Source organism: Debaryomyces hansenii (assembly GCF_000006445.2).
Source record: "Debaryomyces hansenii CBS767 chromosome G complete sequence".
Lineage (NCBI taxonomy): Eukaryota > Fungi > Ascomycota > Pichiomycetes > Serinales > Debaryomycetaceae > Debaryomyces > Debaryomyces hansenii.
In genome coordinates, this window is record NC_006049.2 from 286,552 (window position 1) to 305,428 (window position 18,877).

At 35.5% G+C, this 18,877-nt stretch overlaps 9 protein-coding genes across 9 annotated transcripts; all 9 read right to left on the bottom strand. All coding sequences in view use genetic code 12, as the record gives it.

Annotated features, from left to right (window-relative positions):
• Positions 1-330: 330 nt before the first annotated feature.
• DEHA2G03322g (DEHA2G03322p) lies at positions 331-2,769 on the bottom strand (the record flags this gene model as incomplete). Its single annotated transcript, XM_461690.1, has 1 exon — positions 331-2,769. One exon carries the CDS (start codon positions 2,767-2,769, stop codon positions 331-333), a length of 2,439 nt encoding a protein of 812 aa, XP_461690.2.
• A 1,005-nt stretch (positions 2,770-3,774) lies between these two features.
• Positions 3,775-5,271, bottom strand: DEHA2G03344g (DEHA2G03344p; the record flags this gene model as incomplete). Its single annotated transcript, XM_461691.1, has 1 exon — positions 3,775-5,271. The coding sequence occupies one exon, from the start codon at positions 5,269-5,271 to the stop codon at positions 3,775-3,777; it is 1,497 nt and encodes a 498-aa protein (XP_461691.2).
• A 360-nt stretch (positions 5,272-5,631) lies between these two features.
• On the bottom strand, positions 5,632-6,735 carry DEHA2G03366g (DEHA2G03366p; the record flags this gene model as incomplete). Its single annotated transcript, XM_461692.1, has 1 exon — positions 5,632-6,735. The coding sequence occupies one exon, from the start codon at positions 6,733-6,735 to the stop codon at positions 5,632-5,634; it is 1,104 nt and encodes a 367-aa protein (XP_461692.2).
• A 43-nt stretch (positions 6,736-6,778) lies between these two features.
• DEHA2G03388g (DEHA2G03388p) lies at positions 6,779-7,108 on the bottom strand (the record flags this gene model as incomplete). Its single annotated transcript, XM_461693.1, has 1 exon — positions 6,779-7,108. The coding sequence occupies one exon, from the start codon at positions 7,106-7,108 to the stop codon at positions 6,779-6,781; it is 330 nt and encodes a 109-aa protein (XP_461693.1).
• A 252-nt stretch (positions 7,109-7,360) lies between these two features.
• On the bottom strand, positions 7,361-12,511 carry DEHA2G03410g (DEHA2G03410p; the record flags this gene model as incomplete). Its single annotated transcript, XM_461694.1, has 1 exon — positions 7,361-12,511. The coding sequence occupies one exon, from the start codon at positions 12,509-12,511 to the stop codon at positions 7,361-7,363; it is 5,151 nt and encodes a 1,716-aa protein (XP_461694.2).
• A 465-nt stretch (positions 12,512-12,976) lies between these two features.
• Positions 12,977-14,231, bottom strand: DEHA2G03432g (DEHA2G03432p; the record flags this gene model as incomplete). The annotated part of the gene is made up of 2 exons (XM_461695.1): positions 12,977-14,138; positions 14,188-14,231. 2 exons carry the CDS (start codon positions 14,229-14,231, stop codon positions 12,977-12,979), a joined length of 1,206 nt encoding a protein of 401 aa, XP_461695.2.
• A 360-nt stretch (positions 14,232-14,591) lies between these two features.
• Positions 14,592-16,448, bottom strand: DEHA2G03454g (DEHA2G03454p; the record flags this gene model as incomplete). The annotated part of the gene is made up of 1 exon (XM_461696.1): positions 14,592-16,448. One exon carries the CDS (start codon positions 16,446-16,448, stop codon positions 14,592-14,594), a length of 1,857 nt encoding a protein of 618 aa, XP_461696.2.
• Positions 16,449-16,616: 168 nt separating this feature from the next.
• DEHA2G03476g (DEHA2G03476p) lies at positions 16,617-17,489 on the bottom strand (the record flags this gene model as incomplete). The annotated part of the gene is made up of 3 exons (XM_461697.1): positions 16,617-17,308; positions 17,393-17,421; positions 17,479-17,489. 3 exons carry the CDS (start codon positions 17,487-17,489, stop codon positions 16,617-16,619), a joined length of 732 nt encoding a protein of 243 aa, XP_461697.1.
• Positions 17,490-17,701: 212 nt separating this feature from the next.
• Positions 17,702-18,664, bottom strand: DEHA2G03498g (DEHA2G03498p; the record flags this gene model as incomplete). The annotated part of the gene is made up of 1 exon (XM_461698.1): positions 17,702-18,664. The coding sequence occupies one exon, from the start codon at positions 18,662-18,664 to the stop codon at positions 17,702-17,704; it is 963 nt and encodes a 320-aa protein (XP_461698.2).
• Between the last annotated feature and the right edge of the window lie 213 nt (positions 18,665-18,877).

The following is an 18,877-nucleotide window of genomic DNA, read 5'->3' on the forward strand; positions in this document are numbered from 1 at the left end:
CATAGCAACTACTTCAAATGATTATTAGTATTATACAATTAGTACAAAAAAACGATATTTGTGTCAAAACGTATTGTATTCTGGTTTTATCTAAAGAGCTAATTACAGAAATTAATTTAAAGGGTAATTATGAATATAAAGGGCGTCTAGACAGAATGTACCGAATAAACTTAAAAGTTTAATTATCGATGTAGCATAAAAGGCCCACAATCATGGATGGTACATTAAGTCAGAAAGCTCCACGAAAAGATATATAGCGATTGTGAAAATGTTGTGAAAATGTAATCAAAATCAAACAATTTAATATCGTCACCAGGACAATAATTAAAATTATTTAGCAAAAACATCGTAAGGAACAGCTTTAACATTGTACTTCATGCCCTTCTTTTGAGGAGAAGTATACCTAGAATCAATTGAATTTCTCTTCTTGAAGAACGAGAAGCCCGAAATATTGGATTTGTTTGTATCAGTGGTACAAATAGATGCTAAATCCAAAGTCAGATCGCATGCTAATGAGGATTTTCTGGTAGTAGTAGTAGACGAAGAAGACGAGAAAATTGAAGACAATCTCGATCTTAACGACTTTCTCTTTGATTCAGTTGATGTATATGAATTAGTACTTTGTAAGTCTGAGTTTGATCTGGCGTGTCTTGGTGTTGCCCTTGTTGACGATGCCATAGTTTTGGTAGCTTGCTTGTCGTTAGAAAGGTTTGTCACAGGAACAAATGAATTTAACAAGTCGTAACACCCATCAGAACCAATACCAGAGCTAATAGTACTCTGGAGAGATGCTGTGCTATTCTTAGCTGAACTATTGGATGAACTGCTAACAGCTGCTGGAATAGTAGGAGGTTTGCAAAGAACGTTTTCAGGTTCATTGAAACCTTGTTCGGAGATTTCCTTTTTCAAGATGAAACTACTTCTCATGAAACCAAGCGATGCCCTTTGTTTGAATTGCTGTTGGCTACTAGTTCTAGACATCTGGCAGGTAGATGATAATGATGCAGATGATGATTGAGGTCTTGCCATAGCAGGAACAGGTGCAGCCAATTGAGCTGAGAGTGCATTCATAGAGCTAACGTCACTTGATGTCGATGATTGTCTAACACCATGGCTCATTTGAAACTTGTTAAGGTCTGGAGATGGGGACACTGAAGTGGCATCACTTCCAGAATTAATAGATGACCTGAAGTCACTGTTGTGTAAAGACAATGTAGATACACCTGAGCTTATTTCATCCGCATCCGAAGACAAACGAGTGCCATAACGAGATGAAGCATTATCGTTATCGACATCTTCATCACTCTCATATTTCGATGAAGCTGTGTCATCAAATTCAGATTCAACAATTGGCTCTAATCCTTTTATACCAAAGCTATTGTAGTCAAATGCAGATGGATTTGCTCTTGCAATTGAAGTTTCTTGCTTCACTTCAAAATTGTAGGAATCATCCTCAACATCACTTACAGAGGTCTCTCTAGAATGACTGTTGAATAATGGGGATGTAGGTTCAATTTCAGATTCTTCATCTGAGATAATTGGAGATTGAGACTTTCTTTTAGAAAGTCTACGAGGATCAAATCCAAAACCTTTTTCCTTCTCAGCAAATTCATCGTCAGAATCATCCGAGATAACATTCGATGGCTTCGTGAAAGCCATCTTACGAGGATCAACCTTAGGTGTCTGTTGTTGTACTTGTGCTTGTGCTTGTTGTTGTGGTTGAACTGGTTCTGGAATCAGTTCCTTCATGGATGAATTCCTTCTTGAAGAACGAGGAGTAACCATTGGTTCACATTCTTCAGTTTCAGCAGATGGTGATCTTCTTCTTGATCTACGAGGATCAAAAGAGGAGGAGTTTTCATTTGATAAGGTCTGTTCTTGTTCATTTAATGAAGCTGGCGAACGAGATAAACTCCTCATTTTTCTTGGGTCAAAAGGTGCAGATGGTGGGCTAAGTGGTGGTGTAACTTGTTGGAATGTAGGTGTATTTGGAATTTGAATTGAAATTGGCTCAACTTCCGAAGATTGCACGCTTCTTCTAAATCCTCTGTACTTTTCATTGTTTGAAAGTTGGAATTGGATGGTGCTGGTATTAAGTGGTTTTATCGCGTTATCTTGGGTAACTTCTGGTTGTGGCACCTCTTGTTGTATCTCATTATGTATATTATTGTTTTCTTCTTCCTTTTCCTCTGGTTGAGCTGACTGCACTTCAGGTTGTTGTTCCTGTTGAACCTCTTCCTTTGTTATTTGTTCTACTGGAGGACGTCTTCTTGGTCTTAATGCTTCAATTGGGGCTTCTTCGAGCGAGCGAGTTTCATTCGAGGATTCTGCAAACTGTAATAAACAGTTTGCAATATACAAATAGACTTGAACCCATAAGGATTGTATTTGGTCATTGAATTTTCCTTGTCCCAACCATTGGCGGAAAGTAACTATCAAGGCCGAACCCATTGGCTCAAGGTATTCAGGACCAACTATGACAAATTTTGGGTTTTCCCTTAAGAAAGCATTCATACACTGGTTTAAAGTGCATTCATCGTCCAAGTATAGCATCGTGAAACTCAACAAGTCACCAAATAAAGTAGATTGTTCTGCAATAATAGATTCCGAATGGAAGACCTTTCTCAACTTAGGGTTAGCAGCAACTAAGTTTGAAAACAACCTAGTAATAAAGTCATCTTTATGGTATTTGTTATTAGCTTGTAAGCCTGACCAACAGGTGGTAAGTTTCTGAATATCTTCTCCAGATAAATTTAACTGAGCAGACATTTTGTATAGTTGTTCTCAATATAATCAAGAATAAGTAAAGTATATTTCGTTATATTACAGGAAACTGCCTATTCTTTCAAATGTTTAAAAAATGGGATTTGAATTCTTTTATATTTTGAAATATAATCAAAAAGGTAACTAAATTATTTTATGCCTATTCTGTAGCATTAACTCTATCCGTTAATTTAAAAATTCCCTTATACAGAAACCCTCTTATGATAAATTCCCTCGACCTAATAATTACATTACCTATTTTGGTAGTTTTGAGCTGCTAATCAAAGACAAGGGCATAACAGATAGTGGAGACATAGTTTCATTTGCAGTAAATTCATATATTTTAATCAATTTTCCCAATTAGGTAATTTTTGACTGACCGTAAATAATCTTTACCGTATAAGGAAGTTTTACATCTTCTTTACCCAAAGTAGTAAATTGGTGATTTTCGCAGCGAAGTAGAAGCCTATGCGGACAGTCTTAAGTAAATACATTCAATATTCGCACTTCTTTCCAAATATAGAAGTCGACGAGTGTGGTTCTTATTGATAGCAGAAGCATACTAGTTCACATGAATTTTCAGCTTAGTATACAATATTGCGCCTATTTGGATAAGTTCACAGGACAAAAAGTCAAGCTCACAAGACTCAGACAGATATTTATCGATTTACCCTATCAAGATAATACTTGAATGCAGGTTTTCATTCATAGAGTACCTCATTTAGGGTTATACAAGTGAGTAATGCAAATCATTGGTAAAGCCATTCTTCATTAATGAAGTATAATTGAAGACTTGTAATAGTTAATTAGTCTAATCAGAACAGGGCTAATTGATAACTAATAACTCCAGCCATTAAGAAAAATGGTCTAGGGCATCTTCACTGTAGGAATACGATTGGCCCTATTTTGTGAGGAGTAAAAACTCCGCAGAGTGGAATCGTGACTTGTGCCCCATACTTTTACAATTCAATAATTTAAGACGTTGGGTATTAAATGACATAACTACATACACTAGCAACTTACTTTCAATTTCTCGTCTGATGCGGATACAGCTCTACGAGCTTGTGCTTCGTGGCTGGTTTCTTCTTGAGCTGGTTGTTTCTTTAATGCATCCGCTACTCTACTTCCTTGTGTTGCTTCTACTTGTTCTGCTTCTACTTGTTCAGCTTCCCCTTTTTCTTTATCGAAGTCAGAATCTCCTGGAACATTGGTTCCATTATGCTCTATTGCTAGCTGTTTGCTGGTTTCTTGTTTAGATTCTAACATTTTGCGTCTCTCTCTCTCTTTCTGCATTTCTCCTGCGAGCCAATGCTCTGCATGTTCAAGTTGTCCATTGAAAACATTTGTTAGCCTCGTAATCATTTCTAATGATTCTCTGGCAAATACGAATATCCTATCGTTAGCCTGCTGCGCAGAGGTGTTATTCGTTATTGCTGCCTGTTGGATTGTAGTTGGTAACTTTAATATAATATCACGTATAGTAGATTTAAATTCCAAGTCCTCCGACCTTGTTTCAGGATTTACTTCGTTTATATCCGGAGAAATTGTATTGGTATTTAATGATGAAGGCTTGAATGTAGATATAACGTGAATAATTTTCTTAACCGTCGCAACTATTTCTGTCTTAGTTTGTTGGGCTTCCGACTGGGCATCTTGGGTGGAAACATTGTTGGTAGTAGCATTGTTTGCATTAGGTGTATTGTCAGTGGTAACATCGGTATTTTCCTGTGATTCTGCGGCACCTTCATTATTTATATCATTCGCTTTGCTAGAAGTGTTATTAAGTGACCTTTTCTCTTTGATCGAACGTTCTTTATCAATAACTTTTTGTTGCAAAAAGTTAACTTTATAATTAATTCGATCATTAGCCAAACGTAATAGGTGTAAGCAAAACTGAAGTCTTTTTTTAGTTTCCATCGTAACTACTTTATTATAGTCTCCAGCGCCACCTAATCGTCTCTTTTTAACCGTCACGGACGGATCCTGGCCTGATTCCCCTTCGAGTTTTAATTGTTTAGCTTGATATCTATTATTTAAATTAACTTCAATTTTGTTAACAACAGGAATAGCAGCCTTTTCTACTATACCAGCTGCATAGTTAAAGGCACCATAGTTCCTCTTAGAGTTTTCATAATATTTAACTGCATTTGTCACAATAGGATGCTTGGATACTTTACTAACTTTTGTCACTAACGGATGTTCACCCTGATTTGCTTTATGTTCGATCTTTCTCTCGTTACTCCTGCCATCTAGCGATGATGAGAGCGATGAAACAGGTGTTGGCATGCTTGGCACACGATTATTTACCGATAAAGGAGGAGTGGAGCTTCTAGTAAGCTGTGTTAATGCCTCTGCTGCTGAAAATAGATCATTATCATTTGAGTTGAGGTTTCCAGGCTTTTCCTTATTTTCGTATGGTGGTGGTGGTGACGACGATGAGGTTGAATATTGCGAAGAAATTGACAGCTCTGAGAGTTTCCTCTTCACTGTCTTATTCCCTTTAGTCATACTCACTGCAATAAGGGCCTTAATTAACACAAAATATGTAGTTCTCGTAATATAGTGTCGGAGAATAAAAGAGCATTATCAAGGCTTTCGTATTCTGAAAGTAAAACTTTCTGGGTCAAGGCATGTGATTTTTTTTTTTTTGGTATCTATCTTTTTCACTGCACTAGGAAAAATGAAATGTTGAGTATAGAGAATACCAATAGATGCAAATTAAGCCATATACTTTGTTATAAAACGCTCTCTGATAAACCTATATAGTGAATTACATATATAACTAGGTTATTTAATAGAGCACAATTATTATAATCAACTAATAATATTTTTAAAATTTGTAGATAAACAGAAAATTTTGTTGCAAAATCAAACTTCAGTGTCTTCAAGCTTAATAAAACTTGAAGGTCCAAATTTCGTTTCTTCTTGCTCCAACTTCTTGGATGATACCCACCCTCTACCAAGAATAAAGATACGTCTAAATTTATTATTATTTTGATCTCTCTTTAATACATCCTGGTACCTTATATTAAGCACTTTAGAATCATTTTCATTAAGAAGATGGTTAATATCAATTTGCTTTAAAACAGAATTGCCATTGCCATTACAAGGATCGATTTGTTTCAAAACATTGCCATTGCCATTACAAGGAACTGTTGAGGGCTGTGTAAACTTGGGTTTGACCAATTGTTCTCTAATATATTTTTTCCATTTTTCCCTTCCTTCAGTGGTAGAAATATCAAATGATTTACTAAAGTTGGAACTATTTGGATCAGTGTTTTCATTTCGAATAGAACCAATAGCAATACTTGAATCTACTTTAGAATTAGCTACTAAAGTAGGAAGTTTAGAGTGAGAATTATTGATCTCTTCTGTTGATTTTTGCCCATTTGTTTTATCAGTCTTAGAGTTTTCATCATTTTTATAGGTACCTTGAACTTTTCTTTCTTGAGACAGTTTTTTGTAATATGCTGAATTTTCAATCGGAGCTGGAGGCAAAATTGCAGCAGTGGGACCACAGCTTGAGTATAGGTAACCTTTCAATTGGGAGAAGTCGATAATAGTTTTTTCAAGATTCTCAGAAATGGTTTCGATTTCTCTTCGAACGTCTCCTCCACGATTAAGTCTGCCATGTAGATTTCTGGTCTCAGATTTAATGGTGCCAATTAACGAGGAAACCGTACTATAAAGTTCCACTTGTTTTTCATTTAAAATCTCAAAGTTATCTCCTAGGTATCGAATATTTCTTCCAAGATGCTCAAAATCTCTATTTCTAAAAATAAAAGTGGCGATCGAATGAATAGCAATAAACACTTGAATAAATAGACTAATAATGACGCCGGTTATTACAAACCAGCTAGCTCCAGTTGATGAATTGTTGAAATCAACTGCTCTATCTAAAATATCAGCATGATGGTAACAAGTTTGAATATTCAACAACACGGCCAAATCATTAGCATTATCAGATACCATACTAAGACAGCTATATACATGTTAGTAAATGGCCATTTAATACTCAAAAAAATTTAACGGACCTTTCCAATTGAGTAAATGAAACTGTACTCATTCCATTTCTTGACTCTCCACTCAATTCATTGCGGTATTGTCTAAAACATTGTATACCATCCGATTTATCACTACATTTGACAATTGATTTAAAAGCATTTGACTGTGTTAATTGGAATAATGACTTCTCGACATTGAAGCGTTGTTTGGTGGATGTTGATACATAAATAAAATTTCCAGAGAGAAATACCAAAATTAACAAGAACAAAGGATGAATGCCAGTAGAATAATTAAATTTAAATAGTTTCGAAGCAACCATCTTATCTTGGACTGGTTGCATGGTTATTGTTTAATGTCTTAGAAAAGAAGATAAAGTACAATAGTTTAGACGCTTATATGGTTTTAGACCAAATTTTCGCAGCCACAAATACATGCTCGATTTTGATATCAAAATTCTATTAAACAAGACAATAAAAACTATACAATAGATGCAAATAAAATTAAAAGAAATAAATAAATGAATGTAGAAAACAAACACCTTCAAGTCATAATAACAAAGAAGAAGACAGTCTTTTCAAAAAGTATAAAAAATTTATTCATCCTTTTGATGAGATTGAACGTATTCAGCAGCCTTAGCTTTAACACGAGCAGCAAATTGTTGATCATTCTTTTCTTCTTCAAATGAGAGCCACTTACTAAAGAAGAATTTGGCTTGCTTACGAGATAATTTTTTGGTAATGGCTCTTTCAAATAAATCTTCGACCTTAGCCTTATTATCTTGTTTAATTTCTTGGTCGATATAAACATTCCATAAGTCAATTCTCTTTGGAACATCAGAAATTAAACCTTCGAATAATGATCTACCTTGTTCAGGATCTCCCTTTGTAAATTCTAATTGTCCAAATTTTCTAACAACTTCAATATGTTCTCTCTTAGGCAAAACTTGCAAAGAGCGAGCTAAAACTTCATGTGCTTCGTCATTTAATTGACGATCCAATAAGGAAGAACCGTATTGGACCCAAATAGAAACATTCTTACCGAATTTCTTACACATGACTTTATACAATTCATCAGCCTTTCTAAACTTTTCAGACATGGTGTAGATACTCACTAATTTTTGATGCATAATTAATGAATCCATGTATTGACATGAACGCTTGAACGTTTCTTCTAATGTATCGTCAGTGCCGAATGTGTTTTCCAAATTTAACAATGCTATCCAAATGTTCATCTTCTCTTGTTCTTCACGATAATTAATTGTCTTTAATGCTCTTTCACCGATTTCACGTGCCTTATCAACTTCACTCAATTGTAATTGGAATGACATGTAATTCATCCACATGATAGAGGAATTTGGGTTACCAACCAATAATCGTTCAAAATCAGATACAGATTGTGGCGCTCTAGTATTTAAATCGGCAGTCTTATCCTCAATAACTTTCAGAGTCTTCTTTTTCTTCTTCTTTTCATGTGTGAAATCCTCTTCGTCAGATGATGAATAGTTATCTTCAGCTTGATCTAATATAGACGCCGTCCAATCGAAACCATTAGTAGATAATCCAGATACACCAGAAGATCTGGAATTGTCATTCTCTTCATCATCTTCGCTGTCGCTCTCGTTTTCGCTAGCACCATTTTTATTTTCCAAGACATCTTCCATTACTTCATCGTCAGATTCATCATTTTCATGTTCATCATCAGATTCAGAACCAGAGTCGTTTTGATCATTCGCGTCGGACATCTCAACATCATCTTGCTCGGAAGAAGCATCAGCATTAGTGAAGTAAGATGCTTTCATACCTAATGATAATTGTTTCTTTTCTTGATCAATTGCTAAAATCTTGACCTTGACACGATCACCTTCTCCAAATAATGATGAAACATTTTCGACATCATTATCTGATATTTGAGAATGGTGACATAAACCGCTGATATTCACCGTTCCATCCAATTTAATGAAAGCACCAAAATCAGTAACTCTTCTAACGGAACCTTCAAATATTTCACCTACTTCCAAATCTTCAAATTTCTTCAAGACATTCAATTCACCATTGATTTCACTTTCCTTCAAGGTCATAAGAATACGGCCCTCTTCCTTACAGGATGAAATCTTACCAATGATTGGTTGGTGAGGTTTAAAATATTTCTTCCAGTCTTTTAAGAATGAATCAGATAAATCAGTGATTCTAACCAAAGCATGTATCGACCTACCTAATGCAATATAAACACCATTATTTGCAACGTTTTTAACAAATCCTCTTATGATATCACCACGGTTTAAGTCTTCTATGGAATCAATGACTTTGTCAGTAGCATCGTCATTACGCAACGAGACGGCAATCTTTTTCGATTCCTCATCAACAGCTAAAACAGTAGCTGTACAGAAATCATTAGTATGGAAAACATTTTCTAATTTTTCAGTATAATCGTTTAATGCATCAGTAATAAACGAGGAAGCGACGAGATTTTTGCCTAATTCAACCAATACGAAAGTGTCTCTTACCTTCAAAACTCTTGCAGGCAACTTATCACCGACCTTGACATCTTTAACGGTACCCATTGTGCTGTTTCTTGCACTCAAAACGACAGTATTATGATCATTATCAATATCTTTAACCGTAGCCTCTATAGCCATACCAATAGGCAACTTGTTTTCTATATCATCAAATACCGAGACATCATCGCTCAATTCCATAAATGAGATACGCCCCTTAATAGTTGGTGTAATGGATACCCATACAAATCCCTTTGCAACGTTATTAATATAAGCAACCCATTTTGAACCTTCTGAAGTGTTCGATAAGTTCAACATATGGTATGGTTCATCAGGAGTTTTCAATTCTTTTTCAAGAATAGACAACTCTAAAACGATATTCTTATTGGATTTACGATGAGTGATTGGTAAAAATCTGTGAGTTTTCGCATCATGGAATCCAATAACTTTAACTTTGATTTTATCATTCTTATGGAACTGTGATAATGGCTGCTTCTTATCTTTGATTTCAGACCATGAGTTGAAACATTGGGTGATGTCCACTCTACCTTGTAGGTTATCTGCTAATTGAACATTCAATTGAGTGCCTTTAATAGATTTGACGACCGCACTAGTAATCACACCAGGAGTGTAATCACCAACCGTGGACTTCTCACTATCAATTGGATTGATAACTTCTTCTGTGTTGGAGGAATCCTTAGAATTCTCACTCTTCTTTAAAGATAATAAAAATCTTTTGTTTTCTTCATCAATTCTAATAACACGACATGAAACCGATTGATACTTGTAGAACTTTTTGGACAAGTCCTCATCTGGCTTATCAGTTGCATACTTAGCCAATACTAAACCAGTTAATTTACCAGCAAATGAGATAAATAAACCCATATTAGTAACAGATTTAATATAACCGTGTAACATCTTATTATCCACCTTTATATCCTTAAAATATGCTGGAACTTCGTCTTGCTTAGCAGCTTCAATTAAAGATGCTTTGGCAGAAACAGTGACAGATCTAGATTTCAAATCCTTTTCCAAAACAAGAACATCAATTTTGTCTCCAATTGGTAATTTCTTGAAAATAGATCTATTCTGTTCGTAGTTACCATCTGACAAATGCCCGCTAAAGATAACCCCACGTAAATTGCTATTTTCCAACTCAACGATTACGGATTCTTTAACCTTCTCAACGACAATTGCAGTGGTAATAGATTTACCTGGATATAAGTCAGATATCGTGGCTTTTTGAGAATCACTCAAGTCAATGGATTGTCTTAATGTAACCATCAACCTTTGATCATCCTTATTAACATTTAATATCTTAACGTTTACAGTCTGTCCTATCTTCAAATGATCGCTTGCTTGATTCACGAATGTCTCAGATATTTCATTCTTAGGTAAATAAGCCCTTAAATTGCCAAAGAAAGAAACAATGGCACCATTATGAACAAATTTCTCAACAGTTGCAGGAGACTTAAATCCAACAGTGGCCTTATCGAAACCAGTCAAAATCTCATCATCTTCAATATTCACTAATGATTTCTTCAAAGTAAAGAACAATTTTCTGCCTTGCTTTCTTAATACTCTACCCTTGACTTTACCACCGACTTTGAATTTTCTTTCAGGATAGACTAATCTGACATCAGACATATGATTACCTGGAACTAAGGCCTCAAAACCATTGAGAATTTTGACGATGATTCCACCCGAGTCAGGCAAAACCTTGACAATTTCGGCGCCGTTGACGAATTCACCAACTGGTATGTCATCAGTAGTCAAAAACTTAGAATCAATTACTTTTGGTTCCATAGTTAAAACTAATAAGTTTTCGATTGAGTTATAACCAATCACTCTCGCCTTATGCTTTGAGCCAACAGAATAGTCGATTTCCAAATTTTTCAGAGGATCGATTTTAGAATTATGCACTTGGCCATGTAAAGTAGAAGATCCAAAGCCAACAAACACATAATTAGGATCGCTTCCTTTCACTTCAACTTCTTCAAATATATGACCTATTGGAAATGCATCTAAAGCACTAGAGTCATCTGATGGACTAGATGAAAAAGATATTATATGTGGTAATTGAGACAACATTAATCTTTTAGTACCGCTCTTTAATAAGATACCGGTCACTCTAGCCTTTATATTATTACCAATAGTATACTTATGTTTTAAAGTTTGTAAATCGAAATCATTCAAATTTGGCAAGTTGATAGTAGCATCAACTAAACCAAAGACCTTTGTAACAATACCATTCTTGGTAATATCAGATACTAATGCATCTACTAAAATACCAGGTTCAATTGAATCTACCGACGAAATAGTAGATACAGAGGCTTTTTTGGAAGTAGAATTAGATTGCACTGGTCTTAAAGTAATTGTTCTTGACGATGGCTTTGATACTATACTGGTTAATAAAACATCACCAACATTCAAGTCTTCAGCTTCGATGTCTTTACTATTCTTTAACTCTTTATTAGAAATGAAACCGGAAAAGTTTGATCTACCGACATTCAAGATAACACCATGATCTTCAATGGATTTAATAGAACATTGTAACAAGTTTCCCGGAGTAAGATCTTCATCCTCTAAAGTGGCATTAACAACTTCTGGTTCAATAGATAATTGGATTCTTTTCTTTTTGGAATCACTTGAAGGCTTGACAACTTTAGCTCTTAACCATTGTCCAATTTTGAAAATCTCTTTCAAAACAGGAAATTCGGCATTCTTGGTCTTTAATGTTGCAGTCTGTATTTCTTGGTCCTTTTCATCGTCATCGTATTGCAATTCTTCTTCGTCTTCACTGTCATCATCCGCTTCTTCGAACTTTTCGATTTGCTCCGTGATCTCCTCACTTATAGACGTAATTGGAATATAACCAACCAAATTATCACCTACAGACAATGTCAAGTCTAATTTACCAATATTAGTAATTTGACCCAATACTTGGGTGCCTGGAATCAAATTCTTGAAGTTAAAATTTTCAATTTGAACATTCGATTTCTCTTCCTCCTCTTCGTTGGTCGACTTAGCAGTCTTCTTCTTAGACCCCTTCTTAGATTTCTTAGATGGTTGGTCTGACTTAGATGAACTGGATCTTTTGGATGCACTAGAAGCCTCGAATAGAACATCTTTTGTTGCTTCGTTGGAGATGTCCTTAATTTCTAAAGCTGATAAAGCAGTAGCTCCTCCTCTAGGAAAGGCAACATCACTACTACTTATAACAGATTTGGATGTTGTAGGATCTGCCATACTGTCCTATATAATAATATATGTTCAAGAAAAAGTGTAGTAGATTAAGGGATTAAGAACTTCTCGTAGACTATTTGTTCAATTTTTTCACCATCACCATGTCATCGTGCTAGATTTTTTTTTTAGAAAACTTTTTGGGTCACGTGACAACATCATCGCAGATACTAACAGTAGATAGATCTAATACCCTTGGTGCCTATAGGTCCTAGAATTGTGGGAGGGAGGAGTCAAACGTATGAACAAACCCACCAATGAATATTGTTACTGAAGACATTGGTAGTTATTGATATTAAAGGGATGTTTTTGACGGGTTTAGTAGTTGTTGGCGATTTAGAATATTTTGCATCCTAATATAACCAGACTATTTTGGATTGATCTTACAGAGGTTAGACACAGCCAAGATTCTCTATAAAATTTGTTTATTAAAGGTTCGTTAAAGTGTTCAGGTTTTTAATTACTATAGTATTATTTAATTCTTCTATTATTTACCGAACCTGTATCTTTCCTTTCTTTCATGATCCGTGCAGCCTCTTCTGCATTATATTTCTTAGTCAACTTTGAATAAAACAACCCACAAGCGTTGCAAAGTGTCCTATTACCATCCAAGCCTTTTCGCCATTCTGGTGTATTTTTCGAACCGCAATGGTTGCAGCGTATTTCCTGCCGTACGCTCAAATCCGGATTTAGAGCACCAAGATCAAGAGGTGAGGTTGAAGAACCAGAATATAGGGTTTGTTTTTTAATTTCTAGAGGAACTATACTACCACCGATATCAAGAACTGTAGATTCTGTTTTGTGGCTGGAATCTATGTTGCCCATACTGGATTTGTGTCTCTTGCTTGATATTTTAGTGCCTGTAGATGGTTTACGGGTAGGCGACAATTGCGTCGAGTACAGTGGTTGCAGCTTTGGAGGTGACATTTTTGTTAGTGCTTTATTTGCAGCCACTTCTTCTTCCTTGATATATTGTAATATCATAGCTTTGAACGCTGTCATCGTTGCAATATTATCGTTATATTCGGCTATTAGGTTGTCAATGCTTTGCGGTGATGTATTTAGTATGAACTGCTTAAATGATTCGTGAGTCGTAAATTTGGGATGATTTGAGTTATTAACATAGCCATGCAATAATTTAGAACCTTCGATGGTCCTGTCTGGTGCTTGTTCAACCAATGTGAGATAGTTATTTCGAATGGCTTGCATTTCATTATTATGAGCACTAGAATCCAACATTCTGCTCAACGACGATAATAGGTTCTCTTCGTCATTTTTTCGAGTAGATTCTTCAGATACATCAGTATATGCAATATTTGGTAAGGATGAGCTTTTTGAATGAATAGGACGTGGGTGATCTCCTGGAGATGTGACTTCAGCATTTTTGGTAGGAAATCGATAGCTACCATATCTAAAACCTCCGTGCCCGTACGAATATGTTCGACGTTTGTCAATGGCCGATTCATCTATTTTTAAGTCTTTTGGACTAGTCAAATCACCGCCGGAAATTGGTTGAGTTATTATTGTGGGAAGTATTTCTGAAGAAGAAGATGATCTCAATGTCTTAGGCCTTGCATTCTCCTGTCGCAGGTATGGATCAAATGACTGTATTAATTCTGTGAAGGATGGAAGCCTGAATGTTAGTATTTATCACATATTGCAAGTTTTCAAATTAAACATACCGTCTATGCTGTGACGTCGGGTCGCCGTCCTTATTCTTACTCATTTTGTTGTACAATAATTATTGGATATTTATACAAATTTAGATATATCATAAATGTCCCTTAGTTTATGTTTATAAATAAACAGGCAATATTTAACCTGATATCTACTACTATGTATAAAAGAAGTTTGCTAGTATGGATATTAGTTTAAATTAAATATATTATTTAATTCTTGTTTGTATGGGCAAGCTAACCACAAAATAATTTTTGCAATCGTATCTTTGCGAATTTACGGCAACTTACATAAATCTACATATGCTAACTACACATTATAATTCCATTTCAAGATTCTTATTATAACCCTTTTTACAACTATAATACTTCTTTGATCTGAATACAAGGAAATTATTACTAAATAGGTCTCATTTCTTCTTTTTGCTTTTGGGTCTAGATCTTCGAGAAGTTTGATTTTGCTGTATGACTACCGTTCCATCTCGAACATCATCAGGCTCATTTTTAAATTTTTCTTGACTTTCTAAATAAAACATCAAATCATTAACTTGCTCCGTTAGGTCTTTATTTTGTGTTGTCAATTGTTTATTTTCATCCGATAGATATTCGACTTTAGACGAAAGGCCATCATTCAAAGAATTCGAGTTATTTAGCTCCTTTGTTAATGCATTAATTTTTGCATCTTTAAGAGCAATTTTGCTTTTTAAAGATGGAATGGTGTTTGTAGTTAGATCAATTAGTTTTCCATTCATCTCTTCGAATTTAGCTTCTAGGTCCTTAATAGAATTTTGGTTGGAGGTAGTATCTGATGCAAGGGATGCACGATGGGACCGCGAGCCCGCCCTATCATTTAGGAGAGATTCATAATACTCTCTTTGACTTGCCAACTGACTGATTAATAATTGAGAGTATTCAAACCCAACCTCATCAACCTTATCAAAATTGGGATTGGCGTTATTTGATTTGAAATTAATGTTGGAGTTGCCAAACGCACTGAATTGCCCATTAATACTGTTATATGTTTCCTTTTCGGGTAATTCAACCAATTTCCCATCTGATTCGTTTGCTACTAACCTGTGAACATAATTATCTCCTGCGTAATCCCATACTCTAGATGTGTTAAGTTCCATCGCAAAACAATGACCCGTATTAATAAAATGCTTTAGTGAATGCTGTTCTGGCGCGTATCTATCGCAACCTAGATTCCCACAAATAAGGCAAATCCAAAGATTTGAATCAACTTGACAATCGAAACAACGTTCGCCACTGTCAATATTGGATATCCCATCATTTGGGGTACTAAACGAATTGGAAGGACCAGGTAAGGGTGTTGCATGCTGTGATCTCGAGGAGCTGAATTGCAGTAATCGTCTAATTGATCTCCGTATTTTCTGATTGGATACATTATTGGAATAGCGACATATCGGGCAGGTATCATCTTTCCATTTAGAAAGACACTGGCAGTGGAATGTATGCTGACAGGGTATAGTTAACAATCCAGTGACTGTTGAGTCCATTCTATCTAAGCATACGGGGCATGTAGGCAATTCCATTAGAGTCCCATTGGTATGCTTCTTGAATAATGCCGATGATTTGGGGTTGGGACTATTCGGGTGAGATACTGGTGGAGATGTAAAAGGATCATTCAACAAGAATGGTATCAAAGATTCCGAGGCTTCTGAAGAAATATCATCTATTTGACCCCCTGCGTCAAATCTAATTGATTTGACAAACACAACATGACAGGCTTCTGGCTCCATCGAGTTAAATGGCTTGCCGTTATATTTCAATTGAAATTCGGCCGTTTTTAATATGTCATTGAATTTTATCAAAACTAAAAACCGATTAGGCTTTTCACTCTTAAGAATTCGTAAATGCGTAATGTACTTCATATATGAATCGCCAATGAAGCCCAATAAGTCTGTAGCCGTAAAGTAGGTAGGTACGGCAATTATTGACACCATTGTATCATCACCTTCTGTTGCATTTGGATAGGAAAATGGTTCTGAGGCTACTGATGATGTGGAAGAAAGAATGTCCAGCGAAGTCTCATCTTCTTCAAATTCCCTATACAAACGAATGTTACCATCACCCAAGAATTTTGCCTTTAAGGGTTCAATGTCGTTAGTGGCCATATTAGATCTGTTCTCACTTGATGTATCTATTGCTGTAATTTCGATCGGAGAATATCTATAATCTAGTAATGAATGGTTATCTTGAGACTCAGGTATTTCAATGATAATATGATAAGAATCAGTTCCTATCATTATTTGACTCTAATGAACCAAGTTTTAACGAGTCTGCTTACCTTTGTATCTATAACGTGCTTTATATAGATACCTAAGAATACTGATGCTCACTAGTGCGTACAATTACCATATCTATATCTACAGTTTATAATGTACAATATCTATGTCTATTCTTCGTTTATCTATCTATAGAGAATACTTTGACTTATCAAAGTGAACAAGACTCTTTAATATTTCACCACTATCCCCAATAACAAGTTCTTCTTCTCCATTTAAGACTTTTAGTGCCTTTTCATCTGGAATCCAGATTACATACGAGTTTGCAGCAATACCTGATTTCACACCTGGTATACCATCTTCAAATATAAGGCATTCCTCTATTAAGACAGGATCCAAACCTTGCTCTTGTCTTTCTTTATTGAGACTATCCAAACATGCGAACCAAATATCAGGGTGTGGCTTTCCTTTTCCAGGTGGAATTCTCTCATCATCTCCAGTCACAATATGCGGACCAAATAGATTAAAACCATCCTGCAAATGTGCCGTCTTTCTTTTAAAATTGAAAGTATTAGAACTGGTTCCAAGAGCAATAGGAATTGAACTATCATATAAATATTGTAACAATTCTAACGCACCCGGTAAGAATTTGGAACGATGCCACTTGTTCTCTTGTTTTTTAATGGCTAATTGAGAAAATTCTTCAGGAGTGAGCGATAAACCATACTCTTCAATGATAATTTTAACGGCCTCAGGGCCAGGTCTTCCCTGTAATCTAATCTTTACGTCCCATGTCAATGGCCCCTTTCCAAAATCATTCAATAATTCTGTCGTACATTCTGTATATATATCTTCTGTATTAAGGATAGTTCCATCCATATCTGTACTGTTAATATCATATCCGCTCAAATTAGAGAGGAAATATCAATAATTATTGTAAAATGGAAAAATAGATTTCTACTTACCGAAAAGACATGCCTTGATGTTTTTGGGACTAAACGTTAGTTCTCGCTTCGGAAAAATCACACGGGACAAGAATACTTATACTTACAATTGAGTCATATCAAATGAGTGTATTTAGTGGATACGATAGTATGTGCTAGGAATATGGAATATAAATTATGGAGTATAGTCCAAAAATTCAGATATTCAACAAATCTCTTATTACATAAGCAGGGCCAAACAGTTACTACCTATTATCTCTACTTACCCATTCATTATTACAATACGAACCATATAATTAATAGAAATGAATACTTATACTTTAGAGAAACCTATAATGGGGCATTTTTAAATAAATAAGAGATACTTTCACCATTATGTAATCTTCTGATAGCTTCTGCCAATACGGCAGAAACGTCAATGGTGTCTAACTTAGGACAAAGCAGTAATTTTTCTTCAAACGGAACGGTGTTTGTACAAATAACCTTGGTCAATTTAGAATTATTAATGTTTTTGATTGCATTACCGGACAAAATTCCGTGGGTGACAATAGCAATAACTTCTTTTGCACCGTTATCCAATAAAACTTCAGCTGCCTTAGCTAAAGTACCACAAGTGTCAGCCATGTCGTCGACAATAATAGAGATCTTGTCAGTTACATCACCGACTAAGACCATCTTCGACACTTCGTTAGCCCGGGCTCTTTCTTTGTGGATTAAGGCAAAATTCAAATCTAACCTGTCGGCTAAACCTGCAGCCCTCTTTGCACCACCAGCATCAGGAGAGATCATGATTGCGTCTTTATAGTTGATAGTTTCTTTAATATATCTCACCACACTTGGCTCGGCATATAAATTGTCCACTGGAACATCGAAAAACCCTTGGATCTGGGAGGCGTGTAAGTCCATAGTAATGACATGGTTACATCCCGATGTTGTCAACATATCCGCCATTAACTTGGCAGTGATAGGTGCTCTGGATTTATCCTTTCTATCTTGTCTGGCATATGGGAAGTTTGGCAATATAACAGAAATTCTTCTTGCACTGGCGGTTTTACAAGCATTTATCATGATCAATAACTCTATTACTCGGTCGTTAACCTCTCCTGATCCAATCTGACAAATTATGAAGATATCTTCGTCTCTAACTGATTCCCCAATGGAAAACTGGACCTCTCCTGTTGAATCTCTTTTCAATTCAGAAGGCGTCAATTTCATACCCAATCTTTTGGCAACGAGTTCAGCCAAGCCTCTATGAACATCACTGGCTAGCAATTTGATGGAGTTTGTAGACATCGTTATTAGGTGTCAAGAATGAAATTAATAAAAAAATTCTTAGTGAGCAACAATCAACAAAAATGAATAAACTCAAGGGAAGAGAGTAAGGTCAACAAACAACTAAATTAGCTGTAGAAACTATATGTCTTTTTATTGAACAAGAAAAGTTACTTGACTTTGTCTTAAACTCATAAACTCTCCTTCAAACTCATCCTGCAATGGATCGTAGTC